The following is a 27,496-nucleotide window of genomic DNA, read 5'->3' as shown; positions in this document are numbered from 1 at the left end:
AAAACAATTATATCTGATATTCAATGTAAAACTATATACACTGTAGAAATTGTTGCAATAAAAAAAAATCAAAGAAAGCTTAGAAAGAACTCCCGTGTGCTGAGAGTATTGAAGACACATTAAAAATTAATTAAAAATTACTTGTACTTGAGATATTGATGGAATAGCTGAAAACTAATTATGTAAATCAGGTAACTGATATGAACAGATTTAAGTGTAAAACTAATAAGGTTTACACAATGTACCAAGTTTCATTGAAATGTGATTAGAACCCAAAAAATATTAATTATTATGCTAATTAGAGAGTTAATATGAACAGATTTTAACCCAAAGTTAGTCAGGCTGTCTATTGTCCTAGAGCATTTATGTACCAAGTTTTATTCAAATGTGATGATCAATACTTGAGATATCAGTATTAATTAATTATGTTAATTAAGTGATTAAGAAGCATACATATTTACCAAAAACTAATATGGTGTATAGTCCTAGGTTCATTGAAATGTGATGGGTACTCTTTAAAAGTTTCATTGAAATCCAATGAGTGGTTTGTAGACATCAGTGCAACCGCCATAGAACAGCAAAAAATGAACTAATTATGCAAATTAGGTAATTAATAGGCACAATTATTTATCCCAAAATTAATCAGGTCTCTGCATAGTCCTCAAGTAACTATGTACCAAGTTTCATTGAAATGTGATCATTACTACTCGAAATATCAAAAGCTGATAATTAATTAATTATGCAAATTAGGTAATTAATATGTACTGATATTACCCTAAACACTACCAGGTCTGTGCAGTGTCATATGACATCTATGTACCAAGTTTTATTGAAATGTTATGATTAGTACTTGAGATATCAGTGGAAAAGCCGAAAATTGATTAATCATTATGTAAATTAGGTAATTAATAATATTAACAGATTTTTACCTAAAACTATTCAAATCTGCGCATTAGTTCAGAGCATCCATGTGCCAAGTTTCATTGAAATCCAATGAGTGGTTCTTCAAATATCAGTGGAACAGTCTTGGAACAGCTAAAAATCAGCTAATTGTCATGCAAATTAGGTAATTAATATTCTTAGATGTTTACCAAAACCTAATCAACTCTACGCATTATCCCAGAGCATCTATGTACCAAGTTTCACCAAAATTTGATTAGTGGTTCTTGACATAACGGTGGAACAAAAAAAGTGACATACATACATACATACATACATGTACAGACATACGGGAGTCAAACATGCTTTGACGTACCAATATTTGGTATACTTGTGACTTGAATCCAGAAACCATTTTCAGTCTTCTCATGATCACTCTTGAATGTAATCCAAATCTTCTTACCACTTGAAGTAAAACTGGTTGGTCTGATTAAACCTGATGCATGAACATCAGTTTCAGCTGATACAACATCACCATGACCAATATCAAGCCAATCAAAGTGTTCTTCAGTGGCAAAGTATTCAAAATTCACCCTTATCTTTGAATTTCCATCAACTTCAATAATCCACCAACAGAACTCATTATCTGGATAGTTTCTTGGAAATTGTGGTGAGAATATGTTGACGGTGTGATTGACACTAATAGTTGTATTGCAAATAACACCAGCTCCATGCAATGGAACCAAGCTGCCTTCTGTACTGACATCTCTTCTACGTCCTATTGACAATTAAAATGAAAGTGTAACTAAAGCGCAAACATGATAAAACCAAACCTTATATTGAAAATTCAGTCAAACTAAAAAAATGGGCAAATGTTGTTTAAATCATCAATTCAATTCAATGTGAAAAGTAATGAAAAAAAATGTTCATAATTAAACTTACTTCCGCCAATACATATGTATTGATTTCCAGCATAGTAACACATTTGATTTGATGGACATGGATCACTGCTGCATGGAGTAGTACCTGTGTCAGCTTTTAATCAAAAGACAAAGATAACACATAGTTATACATTTGACTTAGACCGTGTTGATTAACTAAGGTTAAGGGGGGGGGGTACCCAAGAAAATGTGATAAACAAGTGAAAGTATGTCTACAGAATGCGAGAACAGAGATGTGAAGTAGTTTTTGTAGTGAGTAATACTACATTATTTGCAAAATGAGATTGACGAAAGACAAACATGACATGTATTTCTCAGCAGTGGCTCCACAGTGGATGTCACATTCGCAGTTTGAATAAGCAAATAAAAGATTCTAAGCAAGAACTATTATTAAATATTGACAGTACCGGTACAATTAATTTCTGGATAAAACTGATAATAATACATACGTGTTTGACACTGAGTTCCTGCATAACCTGTGGCACATGTACATGTATAATAGGTGTTGAAAGCAACACAGGTACCACTATTCTGACAAGGATTACTAGAACATGGATTGGTTGCTGTAAAAAAAAATTAAAATGTATATATATATTAATGGGTAATAAGCATAACCATAGCTTGGCTTGGTGTTAAACTGATAATTGATGCCATGGAGAGTAGGAAGAAGTATACAGATAATATTTAATATTTTTCCAATGTACAATGTACTTCTTATATATTAGTTTTCTCATTTTTTTTTTACTTTTAGATGTTTTTGTTGTTATTATATTTTGTTGGTATTTTAGTTCATGTAACTTAGTTTCTATTTTGTCTATCAAAAGTTTTTTCATTAGTCTTTGAGTGAAATGTATTATTTATTTGGTGCAACTCCTAATTAACACAGTTACAAAAGGAAATGATCAAACAAACAAACAAACAAACAAACAAGCAAGCAAGCAAGCTAACAAACATACAAACAAACAAACAAACAAACAAACAAACAAATAAATGTATAGAAACATGACATGCTGGAATTCATCCTCAAATGAAAAAAAATGTGTAAAGATATGAACTATACTCCTCATTATCAACAAATCAAGAGTGTACACAAACATTTCTATTTTATATTCACATACATGTACATGTGTTTAATGCACAGTTGAAAATGGGAAGGCAACTCACCACAGAGTGTGCCAGAAAATTGTGGAAATGTTTTTGAATGCAAAAATCATTCATTAAAATTGGTGTTTTAAAATGTATACAGCAAACACAATTTGCCAGAAGCTAATGCCAACTGACAATTTAGACAGTGGAACAGGCAGTTTCACAGAGTGTCAAAAGTTGAGTCTTCTGTACAAAAAACCTAAACTGTGAATATATTTGAAAGAAATTCAAACTAAGGTATTCAATGAAAATGACTGTACTATGTACATTGTTTAATATACAAGTTGGGTTTGACACTTGAAACATATGTGTTACTAGAGAATCAATGTCCAACCAAGTTTTTTAAAACACTAGTTTTTATAGCAGCTTTCAAATCACAAAGTAATTTCAATTACACTGATGTGATGAATTATTTCTACAATTCGCGCCGAAAGAGACATTCAAGTACCTCAAATTAAACAGTTAACCCCGTTGTCCAGTTCTTCCAGGATTGACTATGTGGATACAATTAACAGCTAGCTGTTTATAAATGTTGTTGTTTTTCAGTGAAGCAATTGATATTTCGAAAAATCTGATTTTGATGGAAGAAGATTGCGCTGTCAGACAACTGTGGATTTCAGCAAAGCCACTTCATTAAGGCTGACTTCCTGGAAATGTTCCACAGACTAGGGGAATATTGTGATTTTTATGTAAAGATGATAGTTTATTTTTGTGACATAGAAATTTAGAAAACATTCTACAGAATTACATTGTATGATAGCAATTGTAACAATTTGCTCTTACCTATAATTTCACAGGTATTACCAACCCATCCAACTGTACACATGCAGACTTTACTGGTAATGCCTGGACCATCGTTATCAAAAGTATTGTGACAAGTCCCACCTGACTGACATGGATTAGTACTGCACATGTTCAGATCAGGATAGTCAGCTATAACAAACAATACAAATACAGACAATCATTATAACTTGTTTTTATTAGAGGGCAATGGTCACTTCTGCAGTTTGAATATCCCACTAAAACAAAATTTTGATTTGCAGAGCAGAAATTTCACCAACAATTAATAAATATTAAAGCACAAGTGTTTTGACATGCAACTACTTGCTGTAATTTATCTTAATTCACACATCAGTCATTAAGTTACAAAATTAATTAATCCTCCATACTTTTTGATTGCATGAAATACATACACAAAATTCACATCTTTTTAGCAAATTAGCAAATAACCCCTCAACTATAGAAAGCCGTTATTCTTTGAATAGCATGTTTGCTGCCAGATGGTAGGTTCAACATTTAGCACATTTTTATGCGTTTTTCATTCATTTCTTTATAACTGTTTGATCAAATAAATATAATTTCCGATTGGCTACATGTCAGGATCACAATTTATGAAAAATATAAGAAATTTTCTCTCTGAGTGTATCTCCAATAGAAGCATTATATAAACTAACAGTTACATTTATTGTATACTAAATCATTAATTAAAATACCACTTATGTATGTGAATTACTTGAAAAATAATTTTGTAAATGGGATTTATGTAAAGTGCATGCGCTACTAATTAAGCAAAAATAGCATGCACATTTATTTTGTGAGGTGTGACAAAAAGTTGACTGGCATTCAAAAAAATAAAAAGTGACATGAATGTGAATCAATAAAAGATTGATTGAAAATAGTTGAGCAAAGATCAGAACTTACTTATAGGAGAGTCACAGTTAACACCAAGGTAATTGCTATGACATACACACACATACAATGACACTGGTGATGTCAAATAAGTACTATGATATGTGTTGTAACAATTAGAGAGAGAATGGCAAGGACTTGACTGGCAGGCATCCAGTGATGGTGTGCTTTCTGTAACATACAATATACAAAAGATAGAATGAGAATTCAAAATATTTGGAAAATATCTAAAATGTAATTTCTATAAAAAAAATTTTAAATTGGGCATATACAAACGTTACAACAAAAATAATTCAGTAAAAATGACCATTAATTGCAGAGTTTAAGAAGACTTTGATCAGAAGGCCCAATTACATACATATTAAAGAAAGTCAATGGCTAATAAGTCACTATGGGACCAAGAGTGGAAAGAAAATTAGCTAGCAGTCACCTTCAGAGGGAAGGGGGTATTGTAATCATGATCCAAAAGATTTTAAAAATTCAGCTGAAAATGAATTCATGAGTTATTTTTCACAGTGAAGCTAAAAATCGAAAAGTACGCGATTTTAACTACCTCTGCTTGATCCACAATTTGTTCCAACATAGTCAGGCCTACATATGCAGGTATATTGACTGTTACCATTATTCACACAGGTAGCACCATTCAAACATAGATTCTGCAGGCACATGTTGGTACTTGATACAACTAATAGAAAAACAATTAGCATGCAATGAATTTTTGAAATAAATTCATTTTTAACAACTTAATGCTATTAGAAAATGTTATGTGAAGTTGTGACTGTAAAAGCATTAAACTTTCCCTGAAGATACTGTTTATATACATGTATATATACTAAGTAACATGTGTTTTGTAATAAGTGCCTGATTATAAAATTCACACCACCACAACAGTTATACATACATGTACATAGCAAGTAAATGATGTAGACACTACCATTGGACCACAGTATAGTTTTACACATACTTACATGTTTGACACTGATTACCAGTCCATCCACTTGCACACTGACAGCTGTATGAACCCGATCCTAAGTTGGTGCATGTTCCACCATTCTGACATGGGAAATTGTCACATGGATTTGTGGTTACAACTACAAAAAGAATATTTTGTTCAATATTATTACTCAAAAAAGACATACATTTACATTTATATAAATGAATGTCAGAATAATCATTCTTACTACAACATTATTCTTGAAGTCATTTTCTTAGGTCAATTGACTGATCAATGAAAAGGAAATACAGGTATATGGATTCAAGATTATGAAATTGTACATGCATGTTTATATACTTACATGTTTGACACTGATTACCAGTCCATCCACTTGCACACTGACAGCTGTATGAACCCCCTCCCAAGTTATAGCATGTTCCACCATTCAGACATGGGGAATTGTCACATGGATTGGTAGCTACAACTAAAAAAAGAATATTTTGTTCAACATTATTACTCAAAAAAAACATGTCAAGCATTTATATATATATATATATATATAAATGTCAGAATAATCATTCTTACTAAAAACATTATTCTTGAAGCCATTTCATTAGGTCAACTGACATGTCAATAAAAAGGAAATATCAGTAGATCGATTCAAGATTACAAAATTGTACATGCATGTCTTTATACTTACATGTTTGACACTGATTACCAGTCCATCCACTTGCACATTGACAGCTGTATGAACCCCCTCCCAAGTTATAGCATGTTCCACCATTCTGACATGGGGAATTGTTACATGGATTGGTGGTTACAACTACAAAAGGAATATTTTGTTCAATATTATTACTCAATCAAAGAAAGCTTAGAAAGAACTCCCGTGTGCTGAGAGTATTGAAGACGCATTAAAAAATAATTAAAAATTACTTGTACATGAGATATTGATGGAAAAGCTGAAAACTAATTATGTAAATCAGGTAACTAATATGAACAGAACAGAACAAAAAAATTATGAATTATTATGCTGATTAGAGAATTAATATGAACAAATTTTAACCCAAAATTAATCAGGCCTGTATATTGTCCTAGAGCATTTATGTACCAAATTTTATTCAAATGTGATGATCAATAATAGAGATATCAGTTTTAATTAATTATGTTAATTAGGTGTTTAATAAGCATAAATATTTACCAAAAACTAATTGGGTTTCTGCATAGTTCTCTTTAAAAGTTTCATTAAAATCCAATTCATGGTTCTTTATATATCAGTTGAACATTATGCAAATTAAGTAATTATTATCCAATTAAAACTAATCAGGTGTCTGCATAATCCTAGAAGATCTATGTAGCAAGTCTCATTGAAATATGATGATTACTACTTGATATATCTAAAGCTGAAAATTAGATAATTATGCAAATTAGGTAATTAATATGTACTGATATTACCCTAAAAACTATCGGGTCTGTGCAGTGTCCTATGACATCTATGTACCAAGTGACATTGCAATGTGATGATTACTACTTAAAATATCAAAAGCTGAAAATTAATTAATTATGCAAATTAGGTAATTAATATATACTGATATTACCCTAAAACCTATCAGGTCTGTGCAGTGTCCTATGACATCCATGTACCAAATTGCATTGAAATGTGATGATTACTACTTGAAATATCAAAAGCTGAAAATTAATTAATTATGCAAATTAGGTAATTAATATGTACTCATATTACCCTAAAAACTATCAGGTTTGTGCAGTGTCCTATGACATCTATGTACCAAGTTTTATTGAAATGTGATGTTTAGTACTTGAGATATCAGTGGAAATACAGGTATATGGATTCAAGATTACAAAATTGTACATTCATGTCTATATACTTACATGTTTGACACTGATTACCAGTCCATCCACTTGCACATTGACAGCTGTATGAACCCGATCCTAAGTTATAGCATGTTCCACCATTCTGACATGGGAAATTGTCACATGGATTGGTAGCTACAATTACAAAATGAATATTATTTTTCAACATTATTACTAACAAAATACATACATTTACATATATATGATGTGTTAATAAAATGGTACTACATCGATTCAGGATTACAAAAATGTACAATTCATGCATGTCGTTCGAACTGTTCAAAAAACATAGTATCTTGCCTATCGATTACAGAATTTCATATTTTCTAGGTATCGTAATGTATATGGCAACCAATGGCTTGGCGCCTTTATATATAAGTGAAATGTTCAGTCCTATCTCCCAAACCCACAAGTATAGTACACGTTCCTCTCTTAAAAATAATTTACGCATTACTAAATGGAAAACATCCATGGGTCAGAGGACGTTTCAGTATAGAGGGGTAACCCTATGGAATAACTTGCCATTCCATATCAGAAATTCAGCCTCTTTAGGCATTTTTAAGAAAACCTACAAAATTTATCTGAGTGAAAAATTTGTTGTAAATGGCTCAAGCCTATAATATGTATATTGTATTTTTTGTCCCTACAGAGGGCCCAATGAAAATTACTTTATTGTATATTGGCCTACCCTCTTTAAATAAAGTGTTAAATAAATAAATAAAACTTGCATGTTTGACACTGATTACCAGTCCATCCACTTGCACATTGACAACTGTATGAACCCGATCCTAAGTTATAGCATGTTCCACCATTCTGACATGGGGAATTGTTACATGGATTGGTGGTTACAACTACAAAAGGAATATTTTGTTCAATATTATTACTAACAAAATACATACATTTACATATATATGATGTGTTAATAAAATGGTACTACATCGATTCAGGATTACAAAAATGTACAATTCATGCATGTCTATACTTACATGTTTGACACTGATTACCAGTCCATCCACTTGCACATTGACAACTGTATGAACCCGATCCTAGGTTATAGCATGTTCCACCATTCTGACATGGGGAATTGTTACATGGATTGGTGGTTACAACTACAAAAGGAATATTTTGTTCAACATTATTACTAACAAAATACATACATTTACATATATATGACGTGTTAATAAAATGGTACTAAATTGATTCAGGATTACAAAAATGTACAATTCATGCATGTCTATACTTACATGTTTGACACTGATTACCAGTCCATCCACTTGCACATTGACAACTGTATGAACCCGATCCTAAGTTATAGCATGTTCCACCATTCTGACATGGGAAATTATCACATGGATTGGTAGCTACAACCACAAAATGAATATTATTGTTCAACATTATTACTAACAAAATACATACATTTACATATATATATGACGTGTTAATAAAATGGTACTACATCGATTCAGGATTACAAAAATGTACAATTCATGCATGTCTATACTTACATGTTTGACACTGATTACCAGTCCATCCACTTGCACACTGACAACTGTATGAACCCGATCCCAAGTTATAGCATGTTCCACCATTCTGACATGGGGAATTGTTACATGGATTGGTGGTTACAACTATGAAAAGAATATTGATTGAATCAATTTTATTACCCAAAAGAGAAGAAGCATTTTGCAATTCACAGCCCCTGTTGCATAGTTAATGTTAAAGACAAATGTATGCGTATAAAATTCTGTTTGTTATAAAATGAGTAGTTTTGGTGTGTGAATTAGAATAAAATAGAAAAGTGAAAATCTTGTGGTGTTTTTCACTATGGAAAATATACGTGTTAGGCATGAGACAATGAATGATAACACATGTATAGCAAAAAAAAACAAATGCCAACAGCATAGCACAGATTATTAGTATAAAGATTCCTGTTTGTAATCATTGCGACTCATAAAATGACCAATTCACATACTTTATTTGTGTTCAATTTCAAAACTATGCACATTTAAGGTTAATTTAGCTCCTTGTCCTGTGCATAGTAAACATTTTTTACATTGCTATTTTATAGTTCCAAGAATGATGATATGATGATGCAGTACTTGAGTGACGTGGTTGCCGGATTGAGTCAATCATCTTGAGTAGACTTTACAAATCAAAAGTGACATACATCAACCTCCAGGAATGGTTACTCCTTTCACCAATTTTAGGAATTGGATAACATATGCCCAAGATCTGGTTCCAGACATTTTTTAACAACAAATATTGTCAGCAGTCTGAAGCATTTGGGTGGATGACACAATTTTTTAAAACTAGCGCCGAAGGCGCATATTAGTTTTTATGTTTATATAAGAGATTGCATACTTACCTTTGGTTAATGAAATTTTAATTTCATAAACAAATGGGGATAATTGCCAATTATCATATATACTGGTTAAATAAAATCGAAATAACAGTGGATAGCTCCCGTAGGGGGCGTCCTTCCCCTGTCATCTGATTTGCATACTTCCAGATCTTTTTGACCACGATATTGATTCGTAGCTATTTATCTGGGGTGGTTTTGGGTGGGAAGGTAAGTATGCAATCTCTTATATAAACATAAAAACTAATATGCGCCTTCGGCGCTAGTTTTAAAAGTTTATTACAGAGTATTGCATACTAACCCCTTTGGTTAATGAAATTTTAATTTCATAAACAAATGGGACAGATTACCAGAGAATATCTCTTGGCAGATAAATACTACCCCACCTGATTATGGAATTGAAAAAATTCCATTCCCCTAACTGTATAACTCCCGCTTACTGAATAATTCTTGCAGTTGCGGGAAGTTACATGCCCTATTGTTTCGTTACAACTTGGCCTGTCACTAGGTAGCCTAACGAGTGTAGGCCCTGTGACTCGGCCGCTAGGTCTTTCAGGTAATAAGAGAGAAAAGTGTTGCTAGTTTTCCAGGACCCGGCTGCTAGCACCTAGGCTAAAGAAGCTCCGCTAGCAAATGCCAATGTATTACCTATGCCTCTTAAGTCATGCATCTTGGCAGTGACTTTGCCTGCCTCTGTGCTCAAATACTTATCACTATAAGCGTGGTAAACTGTCTCTTTTACCCATCTCGCTAACGTGAATTTCGACGCCGCTGAGCTTTGTTTACCTTTTTGGTAACAAACGAACATCGACCTTTGACCCCTTCTGACCCCGGAAGTACGTTTCTTATAATAAGCTCGCGCACGTACCGGACAAAGAATTCTGTCTTGTTTTTCATTAGAAATATTGCTCAGTGCCGGGATAACGATCGGAGTCGCCGTCTCGTGCAGTTTCTGATTTTTTCCTCTGAATTTTACTGATGTCATTAAAATCGCTTTATCGGGATAAAACACCGTAAAATTGTCTTCAAATGACAGAGCGTGTATTTCGCTAACTCGCCTCCCTGAAGCGAGTGCTAGCAGAAAAACAGTCTTTTTCGTCCAGTCCTGTAGTGACGCCAATTCCTTCGGTTCGTATGGGAATTGTCGTAGCGCTTCAAGGACTACTGACAAGCTCCATGCAGGTGCTTTGTACCTCTCAATGGGGCCCGCCTGTGTAATAAAGCCCTTGAACAGATCGGAGATTGTCGGGTCATCCGAAATGTTTTTGCCTAGGCTTAGTTTGAGTACAGAGTTGATCGCCGATTTATAGTTTTCTACTGTCCCCGGTTTCAACTTTTTTTTCGTTGATCAAATAAGAAAAAAACTCTGCTACTTGGGGCAAAGAGGGATAGAGTGGATGTATATCCCCTGCAAGACACCAATTACGAAATTTTTCCCAGTGGTATTGATACAATCCATTTGAGGAATCCTTAAGCCCGGCCGTCGTTGTTTGCGACACTTGGCTTGAAAACCCTTGCGCAATTCTAAATTGCTGGATAGTTTCCACACGTGAAGTTGGTACAGCTCCGGGTTGGTTGGTATATAACCGCCGGGTTGTGTCAACGTGATTTCTTGTGGCAGGCTTCTCGGATGGTCCGTTAGCAGAGATAGCAGTAACGGAAACCAAGTCTGAGACGGCCAGTTCGGTGCCACTAGAATCATGTGCGAGTTCTCCGATTGTTCCAGTTTTTGTAACGTTCGGTGGATCAATGGAAATGGTGGGAATGCGTAACTGAACATTCCGCCCCACTCCATCTGAAGTGCGTCCCACGTCAGTGACTGTTTGTCCGGATAACGCGTCACAAAAACGGGACGTTTTTTGTTTTCCGGTGTTGCAAACAGATCTACCTGGGGTTCCCCCCACATGTCGAACACTAGGTTTACACTGCAGTCTGTGACAGCTCCCATTCTGTGTCGTCGTAGGGTTTCCCCCGGGATAGCGAGTCCGCTACGCCGTTTTGGACTCCCGGTATATGTTTGCACATCAGCTCGACTTTGTTTTGTGCACACCACTTTAGCACTGCTACAGCATGGTCGTTTAACGACTGTGATTTCGTTCCCCCATCCTTGTTGAGGTAAGCTACTACAGTCTGATTGTCGGATCTTATTAACACGGTCCGGTTTTTTACCGCTTTTTTGAAGGATTGCAGGGAGAACTGCACCGCTAGCATTTCCAGCCGGTTTATGTGAAATTTCCTTTGTTTTTCGTTCCACTGACCGTGTGCAATCCCGTCCATGCAGTGCCCTCCCCAGCCCGTCATGAATGCGTTCGTCACCAACGTTACTGTCGGTTTCGCCTTGTCCATGGGAATCCCCGCCGTGAGGTTCTTGAGGTTGCCCCACCACGGAAGTGATTCCAGAAAGGCCGGTGTGAACAGTACCGGTTTTTCGTATTTTATCCCGTCCTTTGATAGTCGCATTTTTAACTGTGCGTCTAACACTAGGCGTTGGATCGGTCTGGACTGTAGTGCCGCTCTCGGTACTAAGCCCCTCATCGAAGTTAACATCCCCACTAGTCGCATTACCTGGCGTAGTGTGGCTTGTTGTTTTTGTTTTAGACATGATTGTATCATTTTTTGTACATTGTCGATTCTGTGCTGGGCTGGTCGGATCATGCCTTTCTCCGCATCCAGTTCCATGCCCAGAAAGACTATTTTCTGCGTCGGTATTAATTCTGATTTTTCCATATTTATCAGAAAACCTAGCTTTAGCAGTAGACTGACAGTCCGCTCGGTTGATTGACAAATCAGGTTCCGATTTTGACTTTTTATCAACCAGTCGTCTAAGTAGGGGTTGACGTCTGCTGCGTTCTTGTGCAGTAACGCCACCACTGTGCGTAGAACTTTTGTAAACAGAAGTGGGGCTGACGTCAGGCCGAAAGGTAGGACGGTGTACTGATACGTTACACCGTTCACCACGAATCGTAACAAGCGCCTGCTTTCTGTGTGTATTGGTATGTGCAGGTAAGCGTCGGTCAAGTCGAGGGACGTCATCCAGTCCCCTTTTTGAATTGACGCTCTCACTAGTGCCGGAGTTAACATTTTGAACGTTTCTTTCTTCACAATTTTGTTCAACTCCTTTAAATCCAGCACCAGCCTGTACCCACCGTTGGATTTCTTGACGGGAAATAACCTTGAGATGAAAGAATTTTTCGGGTTTTGTACCCGCTGACTTACCTTTTTTTCGAGTAGTATTTCCACGCTTTCTTTCAGTATTGTTGACTGAGTAGAGCCCGGTTTCCCCGAAATACATGTTCTTTTTTCGCATTTCGGTTCTTTTATCAACGGTATTCGATACCCGTGTGTTATTATCGATATCACATACGGAACGTTTCTTTCCACCGGGGAATACATTTCTGCAGACGCAGTGCCACCGGCGTCGAGGGACTCACAAACCCTCGGTCGCTTGTGGCGGTATACATTGACATCGCCGATTTCTCCATTTCCCCCTGGAGTGAATGCGGCGTTATATCCCCGTTTAACGTCCTTCCCCCCCCCTTTTTTTCCCACCTGGAGGGGAGTAGGGACTCTGCCTTGCGGGTTTCTGTTTTTTCACCGGTCGATGCGTCATTCTCCCTAGGTCCACGCATTCGGCCGGTTGTTTGTTTATACGATCGCCCACCGACCTGAGGTGCGGCCGACTGTGTTTTTGTTGTGCACGATTGAGTTCCCGCCATCCTGGGCACTGAACAAAATCGCTTAATGCACGATGTTTTGCACGACTTGGTTCCCGCCGACCTGGGCACTGAACCGAATCGTTTAATGCAAGTGGTATATGTGTAAGGGGATCTGTGGTTTGATTTGTGTGACAAAAATACTCGGAGACTTGAGTAATATTTGACATGTTTAATCGCACCTTGTTTTGATACATTACCATATTTGCTGACGTATAGTCAGGAAGACTTTTTAGTGTTACCAGTCTGTTTCGAGAATTGTTTATTCTGTCGCTGCTGGTCTCCACTTTTTCCTTTTGCCTGATTCGGGTTTGCCTTTGCGCTTCCCTTGGGCTGACCCGTAGTAGCTTGGTTAACTGGCTTCGCCTTGGTCGCGATGCTCTGCTTGTTATTAGCGGCTTGCTTGGCTTTAAAGGCGCCTTCGATCATCACACGGTTAACTTTTGCCGCTGCTTTCTCATCCAACTTAGAATTCACAGCGCTGAGTTTTCCGTCGAATAATTTGGTCCCTCTGAAATCGATCGTCGCCAATTCGTTCTTGATTTCAGCGTTGGCGGCTGTCTTTAGCATAGCGGACCAAACTGCTGCACGGCGAGAGTGTTGAATAGTCGCTCGTAACTGGAGATGACTCTGTATTATGTCAGCGTCGACGACGTTAGTAGCGACCAACAGCGGCTCTAATGTGCTAAACAGTTCATCCTTGGTGATGTTGCCTGTTTTGAATTTCGCTAACTGAATTTGTGTAGTAGTAGTGAAAAATTCTCTATGGCTTAATGCAAGAGAAGTGTCCCAAACGTTGTTTTCCAATCTACATAGCGTTGACTGGGACAGGCAATACGGGATGTAAACTTGTGGTTTGCCGAGTGAATGTTTCGTTATACTTCCTTCGGCGACCATTTCCCGGACGCATGGCTCCAGTTCTGGTGGTTGTATGCCGAGAGGTCGTTCGTGCAGGCTGGCGTCGGTACCGACCGGTGTTTTCCACTCATCAGCGGGCGGTATAACTTTTTGGTAGCGTCTGCTCCAATCGTCCCGGTTAGTCCCCAAAAAGTCGTCCTTGGTGGCTGTAGCGGTTTTTTCGGTAACTTCACGATCCCATTTGTCTCCTCCGATCACGCGTTGTGTTATAGCAGCGCCCTGTGTCAGTCGGGGAGACCATGGTAGCATTGCTGAAGTCGCAAAAGTGTCCTTTTTCGGCAGTGTAGACAAACCGATCGAGAAACGTGGGGCGTCCGCCATCGGTGGAATCGGTAGAGGTAAGATTTTCTTGACCATAACCGCACTTTTCGTGATAGCATCGGAGTGGATTTTGAATTCGGGGTCCTCCTTGTCGGTATCACTCGCTGTTGTGGTTTTCGACGAGCCGGCCTCCCCCGCGTTGCTTGTAGTATCTTCAGTAGAAAAAATCACGCCTGCCTCAGCTAGTGCGTCTTCAACATTTTCTCGCACCACTGTTGTGTAGGATTATTTCTTTTCCGCCGTTGATGTGCCCATTACATTTTCTGTCACATGGAATGCAAATACGGTGATCATCGTAAGTGAGCATCGATATATGGCACTCTTCACACTTTCGTCCGAAAGTGTTTGAATCTGAAGTGCTGGGATGAATGGTGTTCAACTCTCCGGTATCCATATTTTCCGCCATCTTGAAACTGAAGGCGGGCTTTTGAGTTTCGTTACTAAAACTACAATTTTTTACTCAAGGTGACTAAGTACGAAGTTCTTGATGTCCACAAGAGCTTCCTGACACACTAATAGTTCGGTGGCTGTGTTGATGGGTGGTAACAATGTATTTCCACCGCAAAAACAATAATATTTTGGCAAGCCCAAATTTCAACCGTGAATCAATCTCGTGGTTAAAAATGGAAGTATGCAAATCAGATGACAGGGGAAGGACGCCCCCTACGGGAGCTATCCACTGTTATTTCGATTTTATTTAACCAGTATATATGATAATTGGCAATTATCCCATTTGTTTATGAAATTAAAATTTCATTAACCAAAGGGGTTAGTATGCAATACTCTGTAATAAACATTGTATAAAGTTTGAAGTGAATTGCTCAAAGCGTGGAAAAAATATTCCTGCACGTCAAAGACAAAATGGCTACAATTCAGCCATTTTGGGTTAAATTTACAAATCACTGTGATGCGCATCAACTACCCATGATAGTTAATCTTTCTTTTGAAGTAATAAGCCAACACATCCTCGAAGTCTGGTTCCAGACATGTTAAAATACCTGATTTCAGTGTATTTTAAAATGAAAATGGCCACCAATCAGCCATCTTTGACCGAATCACAAAATCAATGCATAAGCATATGTATCAAATAAACTTTCAAGATTGTGCGAGGTTTGAAGAGAATTGGTCACGGGTGTTCGAGTTGCAGATCCAGATCGTTCACACACAAATGGAGATTAAACTATAAGCTTCCGTTTTGGACTTTGTCCAAACCAATAATCACTTTACACAAATATTTTAAAGAAATTTCATTCAATCAACTGAAGTGTCATAGGTTAATCATTATTAATACTTACATGTTTGACACTGATTACCAGTCCATCCACTTGCACATTGACAACTGTATAAGCCCGATCCCAAGTTTATGCATGTTCCACCATTAAGACATGGGGTATTATCACATGCATTGGTAGTTACAACTGTAAAAGGAATACAGTTTGAATCAATTTCATTACCCAAAAGAGTACAAGTACATTAATGTATACATATATTCAAATAATCACTTTACACAAATATTTTAAAGAAATGTTATTCAATCAACTGAAACATCACAGGTTTATCATATACTTACATGTTTGACACTGATTACCAGTCCATCCACTTGCACATTGACAGCTGTATGAACCCGATCCCAAGTTATAGCATGTTCCACCATTCTGACATGGGAAATTGTCACATGCATTGGTAGTAACTATGAAAAAAATGTTCAACAGTATTAAATATACAATGCAAAAGCATCCACAGAGAGACATAAATATTTAATATGAATTTTAAACTTCATTTCCACAGTGAGCTGATGTAAGCCAGATATTTAGACATACAAAAACATTTAAATTCAAATGTTCACAAATGGATACCTTGAGATTTCCACAATATGCCACACACTTGTCCACACATAATATATGAAATTCTCCTGAATGGAAATTACAAACACGATAGGGGATAACAAGGTATTTCTTAAGCTGTAATATTGACTTACTTGTCTGACAGTTGTATCCAGAAAATCCAGGTTGACATGTGCAGCTGTATGATGCACATTGTGCTAAAACTGTACAAACTCCATTATTTAAACATGGATTGACTTGACATGGATTGACCATAGCTATAACCAGAGAAAGAAACATCAATTAAAGTTTGTGATCTAAACTTAGAGGTCTTCCTTTGATCAAGACTACTAGAGCATTCATATAAAATTGGAATTTATTTTGATGGCAGTAAATGTCAAAACACAACCATTTCAAAAAGGCTTTTTTATGCTGCACAAACATAGTCCCATCTTCTTGGAGAGTAGTTTTACAAGACATATATGTACTATAAATAATACATTGGCGGATCAAAAATGGTATTTTGACTTAATTTGACATATAAAGATATAATTATATATATTGGACAACTATTACATCCAGATTTTGGTCAAAATTTGCTTTTATTGGCCAAATGAATAAATGAAATAAAAATAATGTATATTCAACCAGTTATAAAAAATTCAACTGTACAAAGCAATTGTTTTTTTAGAATCAAACTGTTAAAACTGGTTTCTGTTATCAGAAAAACTTAAAGAACAACTTAAACATGAATGTTAAAGCAACACTGTTGTCATATTAAACTGTGCAAGTACAGTTCAGTTACGCATTTACTGACAAGCTAGTATATTCAAACAATTGTCAAAATTATGTAGCATGCTTGGTCATAGTTAATGGTTGTCTGTGATAAAGTACTATAATTACTACCATGAGCTATGTTTATGTTTTGTAATGTGTATAGTGTGTAGTGCATATGATGTAGTTAAAACAAACTAGAAAAAAAAATTATAATAATAGAATAGTAGAATAAGCAGATGTGTAGTTGTGAGGAGTCTCACTTTAACTTACAAATTACATTGCTCTTGTCTCACCTGTTTGACAGTAAGTTCCAGAATAGCAATTTGGGCACTGACAGAAATAACCAGTACCATAGTCATTGCATGTACCACCATTCTGACAAGGATTGGGAGCACAAAGATTTCCTGCACCTGAAATTGCAAAATGTTATAGTATAGTGAATGTATTATCTATCATGTTTTTTTTTATATATTCATGTATAACAGAAAAAATGGTTTGATATCATACTTACTTGTTTGGCATTGATTACCAGTCCATCCACTTGCACATTGACAACTGTATGAACCCGATCCCAAGTTATAGCATGTTCCACCATTCTGACATGGGAAATTGTCACATGCATTGGTAGTTACAACTGTAAAAAGAAAATAATTTGAATCAATTTTATTACTCAAGAAAGTAATAGTGTACTAATGTATGTATACACATCACTTTAGAAAAATATTTTATTCAATAAAACTGAAACATCACAGGTTTATCATATACTTACATGTTTGACACTGATTACCAGTCCATCCACTTGCACATTGACAGCTGTATGAACCTGATCCCAAGTTATAGCATGTTCCACCATTCTGACATGGGAAATTGTCACATGGATTTGATGTTATTGCTATTGAAAGAATAAGTATTCAATACTATAACTCAAAACATTTTTATTCATACATTTTCAACAGACCAAAGTCAATAAGTATTAGTCCAATTGACAGTTCTACCTATTTTATTGTCAACTTTTCAAAACTAAAGATTGAGAACATTTTTGTAGAAAAATTTATTGAAAGTGAATATGTTTGGGCATTAATGTTTAGTGATGTAGAGATAGCTGACAATAAGCGGTCATTAAATCCACACAATATGCAATACAAATGATGGGTACTACCGTATTTATTGTTTTCCTGCTTTTGTTATTATCATATGTTGAACTAGCTGTAATCAGTCAGCTATGCAAAATACACACAAACAAAGAATGAAAAAATGTAATGATGACTCACATATCTGACAATTATTGCCGGTATATCCAGATTGACATGTGCAGCTATATGAGATGCATCCAGTTAAAACTGTACACAATCCATTATTCAAACATGGATTAACTTGACATGGGCTGGCCAAAGCTGCAGAAACAGAAAAAAAATGTAATGTGTGATTAACAGGCATATCACATAAATTAGCCGCCATTTTAAACGCATGATTTTTACTTGTCACGGCACGTTTCGAGCGAAAACAACAACTTTTATACATCAAAAGCCCAACCAGATGCATGTAATCGCTAGCGTACATATTCATGCCCCATAGAAATATATTTGGAATCACAGCTTGATCTCTAAACACCGTAAATGGCACATTTCCTGGAGCTCCCACCATGATGTGAGTGGCTTGGTTCGGATTAGCATACTAAATGCGGTAGCCATCTTGTCCCTATTTATAGTATCGGTATCTTACAAAAACCCTATAAAAGAAACGATTTTTGTTCCACATACATTAAAGCATTACATCATTTAGTGCCTTATACAATGTCTTTTTCAAAATTTATAACAGATTAGATTCACACAAAGACTCACCTGTTTGACAGTAAGTTCCAGTATAGCAATTTGGGCACTGACAGTAATAACCAGTACCATAGTCAAAGCATGTACCACCATTCTGACAAGGATTGGGAGCACATCGATTTTCTTGGACAACTAAAAATTTAATATTACATGTTGCATAGTTAATTGAATTAAATATAAAGTTCTCATGTTTAATGGGGATAAAAGGATGACAAATTATGGAAATGACTATACCGGTAAATCTTATTGTATTTTTCATTGTATGTACATGTCTATATTTATGCAGGTAATTATAAATTTATACAACTTCATTTACAGAGATTCAATTTTGATAAACAGTTAGAAAAAAATATTTGACAGAATAGAAAAAATGAAATAAATATATACTCACTGTTCTGACAGAAATTTCCAGTGTAACCAGATTGACATGAACAGGTAAAGGATAAACAGTCTGTGTTAACATTGCATACACCACCATTTAAACATGGAGAATTGTCACATGGATTTGAAAGAGCTAATGAGAAAGTCAGAGAAAAATGATTCAGGTAAAAATAAGGAATCTGATCTATTTAAAAGTATGTACATCCTGTTTGATTCAAGCTTTGTTTGGATGACAGGCCTGGTGAGCTATGTGTAATGTTATTGGAGGGGTTAATCCTCTTCTGTGGTAACTAACATCTGATATCCACAGCACATTAGTGCACCCAGTTAATTAGAATAGGCTGCAAGATAACTTTGTTCCTGGCTTCACCCAGGTGGTTTTTATCTTTCAAAAGCCATTTAGCTGATACAGAAATATTTTCTACAAATATGACAGAGCAAGATAAACCAATAAGAAGATTGACTAATACATACCTATTTCACAGTTGAATCCAGAGTAGCATGATGACAAACATGTGCATGTGTAATCGGTACAGGATCCTGGTACTTGTGTGCACTGGCCACCATTTTGACAGGGTGAATTAGCACAGGGATTTGCAATAGCTATCAAGAAGGCAATGTAACAGTATAATAAAAATAAATTATGACAAAAGTGTAATATATATAGTCTCATTATATAAGGGTGGCAATTTTTTCACAATACATATACCACATACCAAATCATACATGCATACAGTTCAATATCCAATGGTTATATAGATAAATTAGCTTGTGCATGAAAATATTTCATCTTATAACACTTACGTATTTGACAATTGCTACCCTGATAGCAAGATGTACAGCTGCAAGCATACTCAGTACAGGAACTTCCAATTCGATTACAAGTACCACCATTCATACATGGGTTAGGAGAACATGCGGATACACTCACTGTTTGGCACAAAACAGAAGAACAAAATAATTTAATAAACCTAACATAAAGAGTCATAAACCAGGAATAAAAAAGATAATTATATGAACACTTACATGTTTGACAGTATTGGCCAATATAACATCCATCACACTCACAAGTGAAATCTGTGCATGATCCAACAGTTGGAGTACAGATGCCACCATTCTGACATGGTTGTGTATTGCATTGTGATTGTAATACTATAAAAAATAAGTTGAAAATGCACATGTAATATTTGATATTATAATGTACAAGACTCAGTGTGAAAATAAATGAAGCAGTATGAAGTTCATCCAACACTTTTGATGATGTGGCCAATAATTTAAATGTTACCTTGGCAAATTTCAAAACATTCAATTCCTGATTCCCGGGCAAGGATAGGACAAAAATATAAAAGTCAAAAGAGCACAGGTTGACATGCAGCCCAGAAGAAGTCAGTGGCGTACTTTAAACAGTTTTTTAATGATAGCTGAGTGAGTGTGGATGCTAAGAAGAACTAGTTAAGACAGCTGAGAAACATGGATTTTCAGTTGAAAAAGATGATTTTTTAGAGAAAATGGACTGAAATAGAGATGATACGTGTGTGTTTCACAGAGTAAAATATGACCGCAACTAATTTTTTTAACTCCCAAAATACCTGCAAAAAATTTGAAAATATTACGCTATAACCAAAGATAATTTGCATGCTCGTTATTCTTGCTTAGACAGAATAGTGTGCAACTTTTCATAAGCTAGTACGAGTTAGTTTTAAAATGATGGCAGTTGGTATGTTGACCCCAGGTGACGCGATATGTGCAAGCCCACAAACGATGAGTGCGCAAATGCTATCAATTTGAGAACCACCCCCTTGTGATATATACATGTATATGTGAATTTTGGATCAACATGGAAATATTTTCACGAAATATGAAACATATGTACCATATACTGTCATACAGTCCAGTATCTATTCTAGTGATTATCCTTGGATCATACTTACAGTAATTACAGTTGTAACCAGAGTAGCATGACGGACAAGCACATGTATAACTCTGGCAATGTGATTGATCTGGCATACAGGTACCACCATTCATACACGGATTACTGATATCACACATGTGTTGGGTACCTTTAGTAGAAACATTAAAGAGTTGAAAAAAATACATTAATACAGTATGTTTAATACAATATTACACGAGGTAACACTAACTAACTAACTAACTAACTGTACAGATGTTCCACATTGCCTTATAGTGGCCCCCACCTAAATGAATGACTGTTAGCGATACAATGATGATGTGTTTTTTGCCATGTAATAAAATCTCATAATATCTGAAACACAGACCTTTATGACCTGTTTTTATAAATCATTTTTCACTTAAAATCTATTTCAAGCTATTGAATAAACAAAATACAATACTTACTGCTTTCACAATACTGGCCTGAGTAACAACCACTACACTGACATTGAAATAATGAACAAGAACCAGGGATTGCAACGCACACTCCACCATTTTGACACAGGTTTGGATTACACTGATTAGCAACAACTGTCATGAGCATACAAAAAATTTAAACAGCAAGGTAAATATTTGGTGATCATATACAATGACTACATGCTAATAGTTAACATTACATTATTATGTGGATACTGCAGTACACAGGACCCAATTTAAAATTTAGGTTGAAAAATATTTTAATCAAATTGAGCACCAAGTGAACATCTTGTCAGGAAAATCTAATTCTACCATAGGAGTACCAGTAATACAGTAATATATTTAGCCAAAACAGAATCTGTTTAGCCAGAGATCAAAAATTTGGCTAATAGGTAACAGAGTACTGGATGCATCAGCCAAATATCATACTCATTATATGAACAGGCCTTTCAGGGTATTCACATGATACTGTATATATAAGATGATCTGAGTGGAGCAAAATGATAAGATGTAAATGGGAGACAGCTGCCTTGAACAATAACAGTCTTTTCGTAAATAACATTCTTTTCATGTGGTAGACTTTATTCAAGTGTAACAAACGTAAGTAAAATGTATGGACGAGTCAATATACTCGTACCTTCGAAAGTTACGACTTTTACTCTTGGAATTGGTGATAAATACATGCATAAAATACAACATTGTTTCACGCAACAACAATTCGTATACAGCATTGGACTTATGGATTTTTATATTAATAAAATACGTGGGCCGATAATATTACTATATGCTTAGTATTTCCATGCCAGCGATGCTCGTAACCTGCTCGATTTAAAAACAGCTATTTGAAACAAAGACTCATGGAATCACAAAGGAAACTGTTAAGTACGTATTTCACACCTTTCCTACCTACGACCGCGGTTGCAACCGGTATTGGTGGCCACCGCGGTAGAGACCCCTAATTATAAGCAGTCCGCGGCTCTCCCCGGTGTACCGCGGTGATTACCGCGGTGAACCGCCCGTTTGATTTCCTACTCTTCCCTAAAATACATTTACATTACTAATATAGAAAATATGGTACCTTTATACCTGAACTATATGATATGAAAGTAAAAAAAAAACAATTAGTGACTCACAGAACTGGCACTGACCACCATGATAGCATGATTGACATGTACAAGTATAAGCTTCACAGTTTCCTGCAACTGCAGTACAAGTCCCTCCATTCTGACATGGGTTAGTTGAACATGCTGAACTTGTTGCTAAAATTAACAAATAAATTACAGTGAAAGTAATGTATTAATGGTCAATGGCTTTACTTTTGTTGCTTAGTTGTTTGAGAAAATGTTTCCTTAATAGGTAAGATGTGCTTGCATATATCTGCATGTTTCAACTTTATGATGTTTCAACTTTATGATATTATAACTTCGTAGCTAGAGCATTAGAATTTGTAGTACTTACGTATTTCACAGTGGCTACCAGTGAAACAACCACTACAAGTACAGGTATATGATGAACATGAATTGGGAGTAACAACACATGCTCCACCATTGAGACAAGGATTAGGATTACACTGACTTTGAATCTCTGTAAAAACAAAATAAAGTGAAACTATTGTGAGCATTAGCTCATCAAATTATTTACCAACTGGAAACATTGATTGTGTTAGACATACATTTTCACAACACATAGATTTTGTATAAGGAATTATGAGGACATTCTTTAACAGCCATATTATTCAACAATGCAGAAAAGACCAAATTTAATAAGAAAAATACAAATGTGGACTTTCCATCTACTTGCTCTCTCTTTCATAATTTTCCTTATATACAGAGAGCATTACTTACGGAATTGACAGTTAGGTCCAACAAAGCATGAAAGACATTCACATATATAAGCTTGGCATGATCCTTGTACTGCAACACAAGCACCACCATTCTGACATGGATTTATGTCACACTGAGTATTTGAATCTGTATATAATACAGTAGAAATATATTAATACACAACCAACACTATTTGAAAAGTTGCGAGATCAGTTTAAAATTGGTTATCAACTATCATAAGAAAATCCTGGAAAATAAAAAAACTCTTGATACAGAATTGTACCTTTTTGTACTTACATGTTTCACATCGCTGTCCAGTCCAACATCCTGAACACTGGCACATAAAATCAGTACATGAATTTTGAGCTTCTTGGCAAACACCTCCATTCTGACATGGATTAATAGTACACTGGCCTTGAAGAACTACAAATAACAAACATCAGTTGTGTCAGTCTGTGCTAGCTAGCTCCCAAGTGTTATTTTGGCTCAATTTCATCTATATATCAGTACATTTTTCCTCTCACCAAATATAAAACTAGTTTTAAAATGTTAGTTTGTAATACTACAATAGGAAAAAAGTAGTAAACCACTGCCTGAATCATGTTAACATATTGAACAATAAGCCATGTTCCGCAAGCTGCAAGATTATGTGGACCACAATTCACGCAACCAGTTGAGTCATGTGACACAGGTCAAGCTTTCAGTTAAATATGGTGGCAAACGCATTGCCCTGCATGTTGTAAACCTCATCACAAAACAATATTCATGATACTTGAAGCTACAATAGGAGTTAAATTGTGCACCATACGTCAAATGTAAGAGTGATTCTTGCATTCAGCACAAATATTATATGAATTATCTTTATTTTTTGCAATTCCATATAAGCCAACAATACAAAACAAAAATCAGTGCCTGCTCTCGGGCAGCCAATTTCATTCAACACTGAACCACCCAGGACCGTACATTTGTTCTCTGCACTTTGTGGATGTAAAAGATCATACAGAGTTGCATCCAGACCCAACACAGGCGACTGCGAAAGGTGTTGAATGCCGTATTATTGAATCACAGAAGACAAGGTCGTCACCGAACCCGGCCAAGTGAACTTGTTTCAGAAATTGCTGTGTATTGCAAGTCAATCACATGCCCATCGCAACATAATTTTACATCATTGAACAATTTGTAGGCTCTGAGCTTCTTCTGGTCATAGTCGGATCGATGACACATTAAATAACCTGTTAGCACTAGCTCATGACAATCATTAGCCACTGTGGCGACTAGCATGTTATGTTATTTTCCACATTTATCATTAGCCATATACATGTACATTGTACATACATGTATGAATTGTAATACTTGAATTTATTATGAATGACAACAATTATATTATCATTATATAGGTATTCTGCTTTATAGTGCATATTATTTCCCTACATCATGAATGGTGCTTTAGAATTGCATGATATTGTAGTTTCAGAATTTAATTAGCCATTTCAAATTTCAGTTAATATATGCATGGAGCTATATAGCTCCATAGTATATGCTAATTTGGCTAATTGAGAATGCTAACACCCCCAGAAGAGTTGACAAGACATTTGTTTCATCACCCCCACCCAATCCACAGTATTACTGGATCACCAAGCCGTTAATTTTTTTACAAAAAAAGAACATCCAATAATACTTACAGAATTGACATTGTGGTCCAGTGTAGCAAGTTGTACACATGCAATTATAGGCAGAGCAATGACCAGTCTCAGGCACACATGTACCACCATTCTGACAAGGGTTATTCAGACACTGGTTTTGGGAATCTGTTTACGATAAAATAGAAGTCTTTCAAATAAATGTGTTGGAAATAAAGTTTTCAATATTGCATAACACTGTATATGCAAAAATGTTGATGGCTAGTTGTTCAAAACCCATAGAAACTGAGGTTAAACAAATAATTCCACTCAGATTGAGTTATTAATTAAAAATTGTGGATGTTAACTTACATGTTTCACAGTTATTACCAGTAAAACATCCTACACAGTGACAAGTATAAGCTGAACATGAAGTGAAGTCTGGTATACAATAACCACCATTCAAGCATGGGTTTTGATAAGTACTTGTTACAGTACACACTGTGTTGGCAACTACAAAACAAACAAATTTCAGATGACAATGATATAAACAAAATATATACAGACAAGTAGAAAGGTAAGTACTTTTATAGTATATTGGATGACAAAATATCAGGAAACACAAAAAATCATTATTACTGTTATATGGAGATGTTCCTGCATTCTCCAATATTGCATTATAACTGGCTCAATTAATCATAAAGAAAATATAGAATGTTTAATACCATATTCACAATGCGGTCCAACATAACAAGAAGGACAGTTGCATTGATAAGCATTACAGTCTTCCATGGGTTCACATGTGCCGCCATTTTGGCAGGGATTGTTAGAAGAACATGCTGTACTTGCACCTGAATGGTGAGGGAAAACAACAATAAATTAAGGCAATACATGCAACTATTACCACTAAATGCCCCCTATACCACAGACTATAAGGATGGTGACCTACATTTTTCAGTCACAGAACATTCTGCTTGTTGTAGCTGGTATATATATTTCAATATCTATGATAATACTCTCAATAGCAAACAAAAAATTCAATTTCAGGGACTTTTTCATATGTACCATTTTTCATCCAGATTGTGACCATTCTGTGTCAACCAAACGAGCTATAACTAATTTCATATCATACAAAATAATAAACTTTTAAGAACATTTTTATTTGTCTGTCCTGCCACATCAGAATGAGATAACAAAGCTATTGACGTATTTGCTTGATTGGAAGAAGCACAAACAGATATGGAATAAATTGAATAGAAATATAATAACTTACGAATTTCACAGAATTGTCCAGAATAACACCCAGTACACTGGCAGGAGAAACTAGAACATGATCCAGGTGTTGCAATGCATATACCTCCATTACTACATGAATTTGCCTGGCACTGATTCTGAACAACTGATTGAAAAAAAATTTAAAACACATTTTTAATATAAAGATTCTAAATATGTATTTTATTTCAACATCATATACATACTAAATAAATATTTATTTCCACTTGTAGATAAATGTATAATATTATAATTGTAAAAATACTTACAATTTTGACAATTTTCTCCAGTATAACATTCAGGACAGGTGCATTCAAAGGCTGTACATGAACCTTGAACTATAGAACAACTACCAACATTGCATGGATTTTGTGTGCATGGATCTTGAATGGCTAATAAAAACAAATATGACAATTTGAATTAAAGATCAAGTGACAGCTCACGTTTTAATTCATTACAAGTTTTGGGATTTTAATTTCCCCCTAAGTACAGATTAAATCACTTTCATTGCAATGTGACTGTTGTATTTAGTAAAGTCGAAACTATAACTTAAATGTTATCTTAGTATTTGATATATACTTACGCTGATTACAGTTCTGTCCAGTGAAGCAGCCAACACAGGCACAGGTATAATCTGAGCACGAGTTGGAACTTGGTGTACACATTCCACCATTCATACAAGGATTAGTTTCACACTGACGAGGTACAACTGCAAATAAAAAATATATTCGCAAATTTATATATACTGCTATGTACTGTTACATGGGTATTGAATTTGTTCAATGATATCCAAGATCAATAGTTGAAAACATTACATGCAAAAACATCCATATACT

At 35.5% G+C, this 27,496-nt stretch overlaps 1 protein-coding gene across 6 annotated transcripts in view; it reads right to left on the bottom strand.

Annotated features, from left to right (window-relative positions):
- LOC100366417 (uncharacterized) overlaps window positions 1-27,496 on the bottom strand; it is a 156,192-nt gene that overhangs the window by 6,139 nt on the left and 122,557 nt on the right. For 4 of the 6 annotated variants that reach the window (XM_085500310.1, XM_085500312.1, XM_085500313.1 and 1 more), the window contains 38 exons: window positions 27,244-27,369; window positions 26,930-27,052; window positions 26,662-26,787; window positions 26,114-26,239; window positions 25,761-25,901; window positions 25,452-25,577; window positions 24,067-24,192; window positions 23,791-23,916; window positions 23,405-23,530; window positions 23,080-23,205; window positions 21,935-22,060; window positions 21,511-21,639; window positions 20,606-20,731; window positions 20,384-20,509; window positions 20,054-20,182; window positions 19,590-19,712; window positions 19,211-19,330; window positions 18,641-18,763; window positions 18,139-18,261; window positions 17,881-18,003; window positions 17,663-17,779; window positions 16,748-16,870; window positions 16,340-16,459; window positions 16,065-16,187; window positions 8,964-9,086; window positions 8,703-8,819; window positions 8,445-8,567; window positions 8,187-8,309; window positions 7,477-7,593; window positions 6,290-6,412; window positions 5,951-6,073; window positions 5,624-5,746; window positions 5,209-5,340; window positions 4,668-4,826; window positions 3,750-3,899; window positions 2,270-2,383; window positions 1,822-1,914; window positions 1,256-1,657 (listed from right to left, as the gene is read on the bottom strand). In XM_085500310.1, the coding sequence (XP_085356436.1) occupies window positions 1,256-1,657; window positions 1,822-1,914; window positions 2,270-2,383; window positions 3,750-3,899; window positions 4,668-4,826; window positions 5,209-5,340; window positions 5,624-5,746; window positions 5,951-6,073; window positions 6,290-6,412; window positions 7,477-7,593; window positions 8,187-8,309; window positions 8,445-8,567; window positions 8,703-8,819; window positions 8,964-9,086; window positions 16,065-16,187; window positions 16,340-16,459; window positions 16,748-16,870; window positions 17,663-17,779; window positions 17,881-18,003; window positions 18,139-18,261; window positions 18,641-18,763; window positions 19,211-19,330; window positions 19,590-19,712; window positions 20,054-20,182; window positions 20,384-20,509; window positions 20,606-20,731; window positions 21,511-21,639; window positions 21,935-22,060; window positions 23,080-23,205; window positions 23,405-23,530; window positions 23,791-23,916; window positions 24,067-24,192; window positions 25,452-25,577; window positions 25,761-25,901; window positions 26,114-26,239; window positions 26,662-26,787; window positions 26,930-27,052; window positions 27,244-27,369 (5,025 nt within the window). The remainder of the gene's footprint in view (window positions 1-1,255; window positions 1,658-1,821; window positions 1,915-2,269; window positions 2,384-3,749; window positions 3,900-4,667; window positions 4,827-5,208; window positions 5,341-5,623; window positions 5,747-5,950; window positions 6,074-6,289; window positions 6,413-7,476; window positions 7,594-8,186; window positions 8,310-8,444; window positions 8,568-8,702; window positions 8,820-8,963; window positions 9,087-16,064; window positions 16,188-16,339; window positions 16,460-16,747; window positions 16,871-17,662; window positions 17,780-17,880; window positions 18,004-18,138; window positions 18,262-18,640; window positions 18,764-19,210; window positions 19,331-19,589; window positions 19,713-20,053; window positions 20,183-20,383; window positions 20,510-20,605; window positions 20,732-21,510; window positions 21,640-21,934; window positions 22,061-23,079; window positions 23,206-23,404; window positions 23,531-23,790; window positions 23,917-24,066; window positions 24,193-25,451; window positions 25,578-25,760; window positions 25,902-26,113; window positions 26,240-26,661; window positions 26,788-26,929; window positions 27,053-27,243; window positions 27,370-27,496) is intronic. The other 2 variants (XM_085500314.1, XM_085500315.1) reach the window with 2 other exon arrangements.

The sequence above is a fragment of the Saccoglossus kowalevskii genome, chromosome 6 (assembly GCF_978046115.1).
Source record: "Saccoglossus kowalevskii chromosome 6, keSacKowa6.1, whole genome shotgun sequence".
Lineage (NCBI taxonomy): Eukaryota > Metazoa > Hemichordata > Enteropneusta > Harrimaniidae > Saccoglossus > Saccoglossus kowalevskii.
This window is presented reverse-complemented; position numbering and strand designations above follow the sequence as displayed.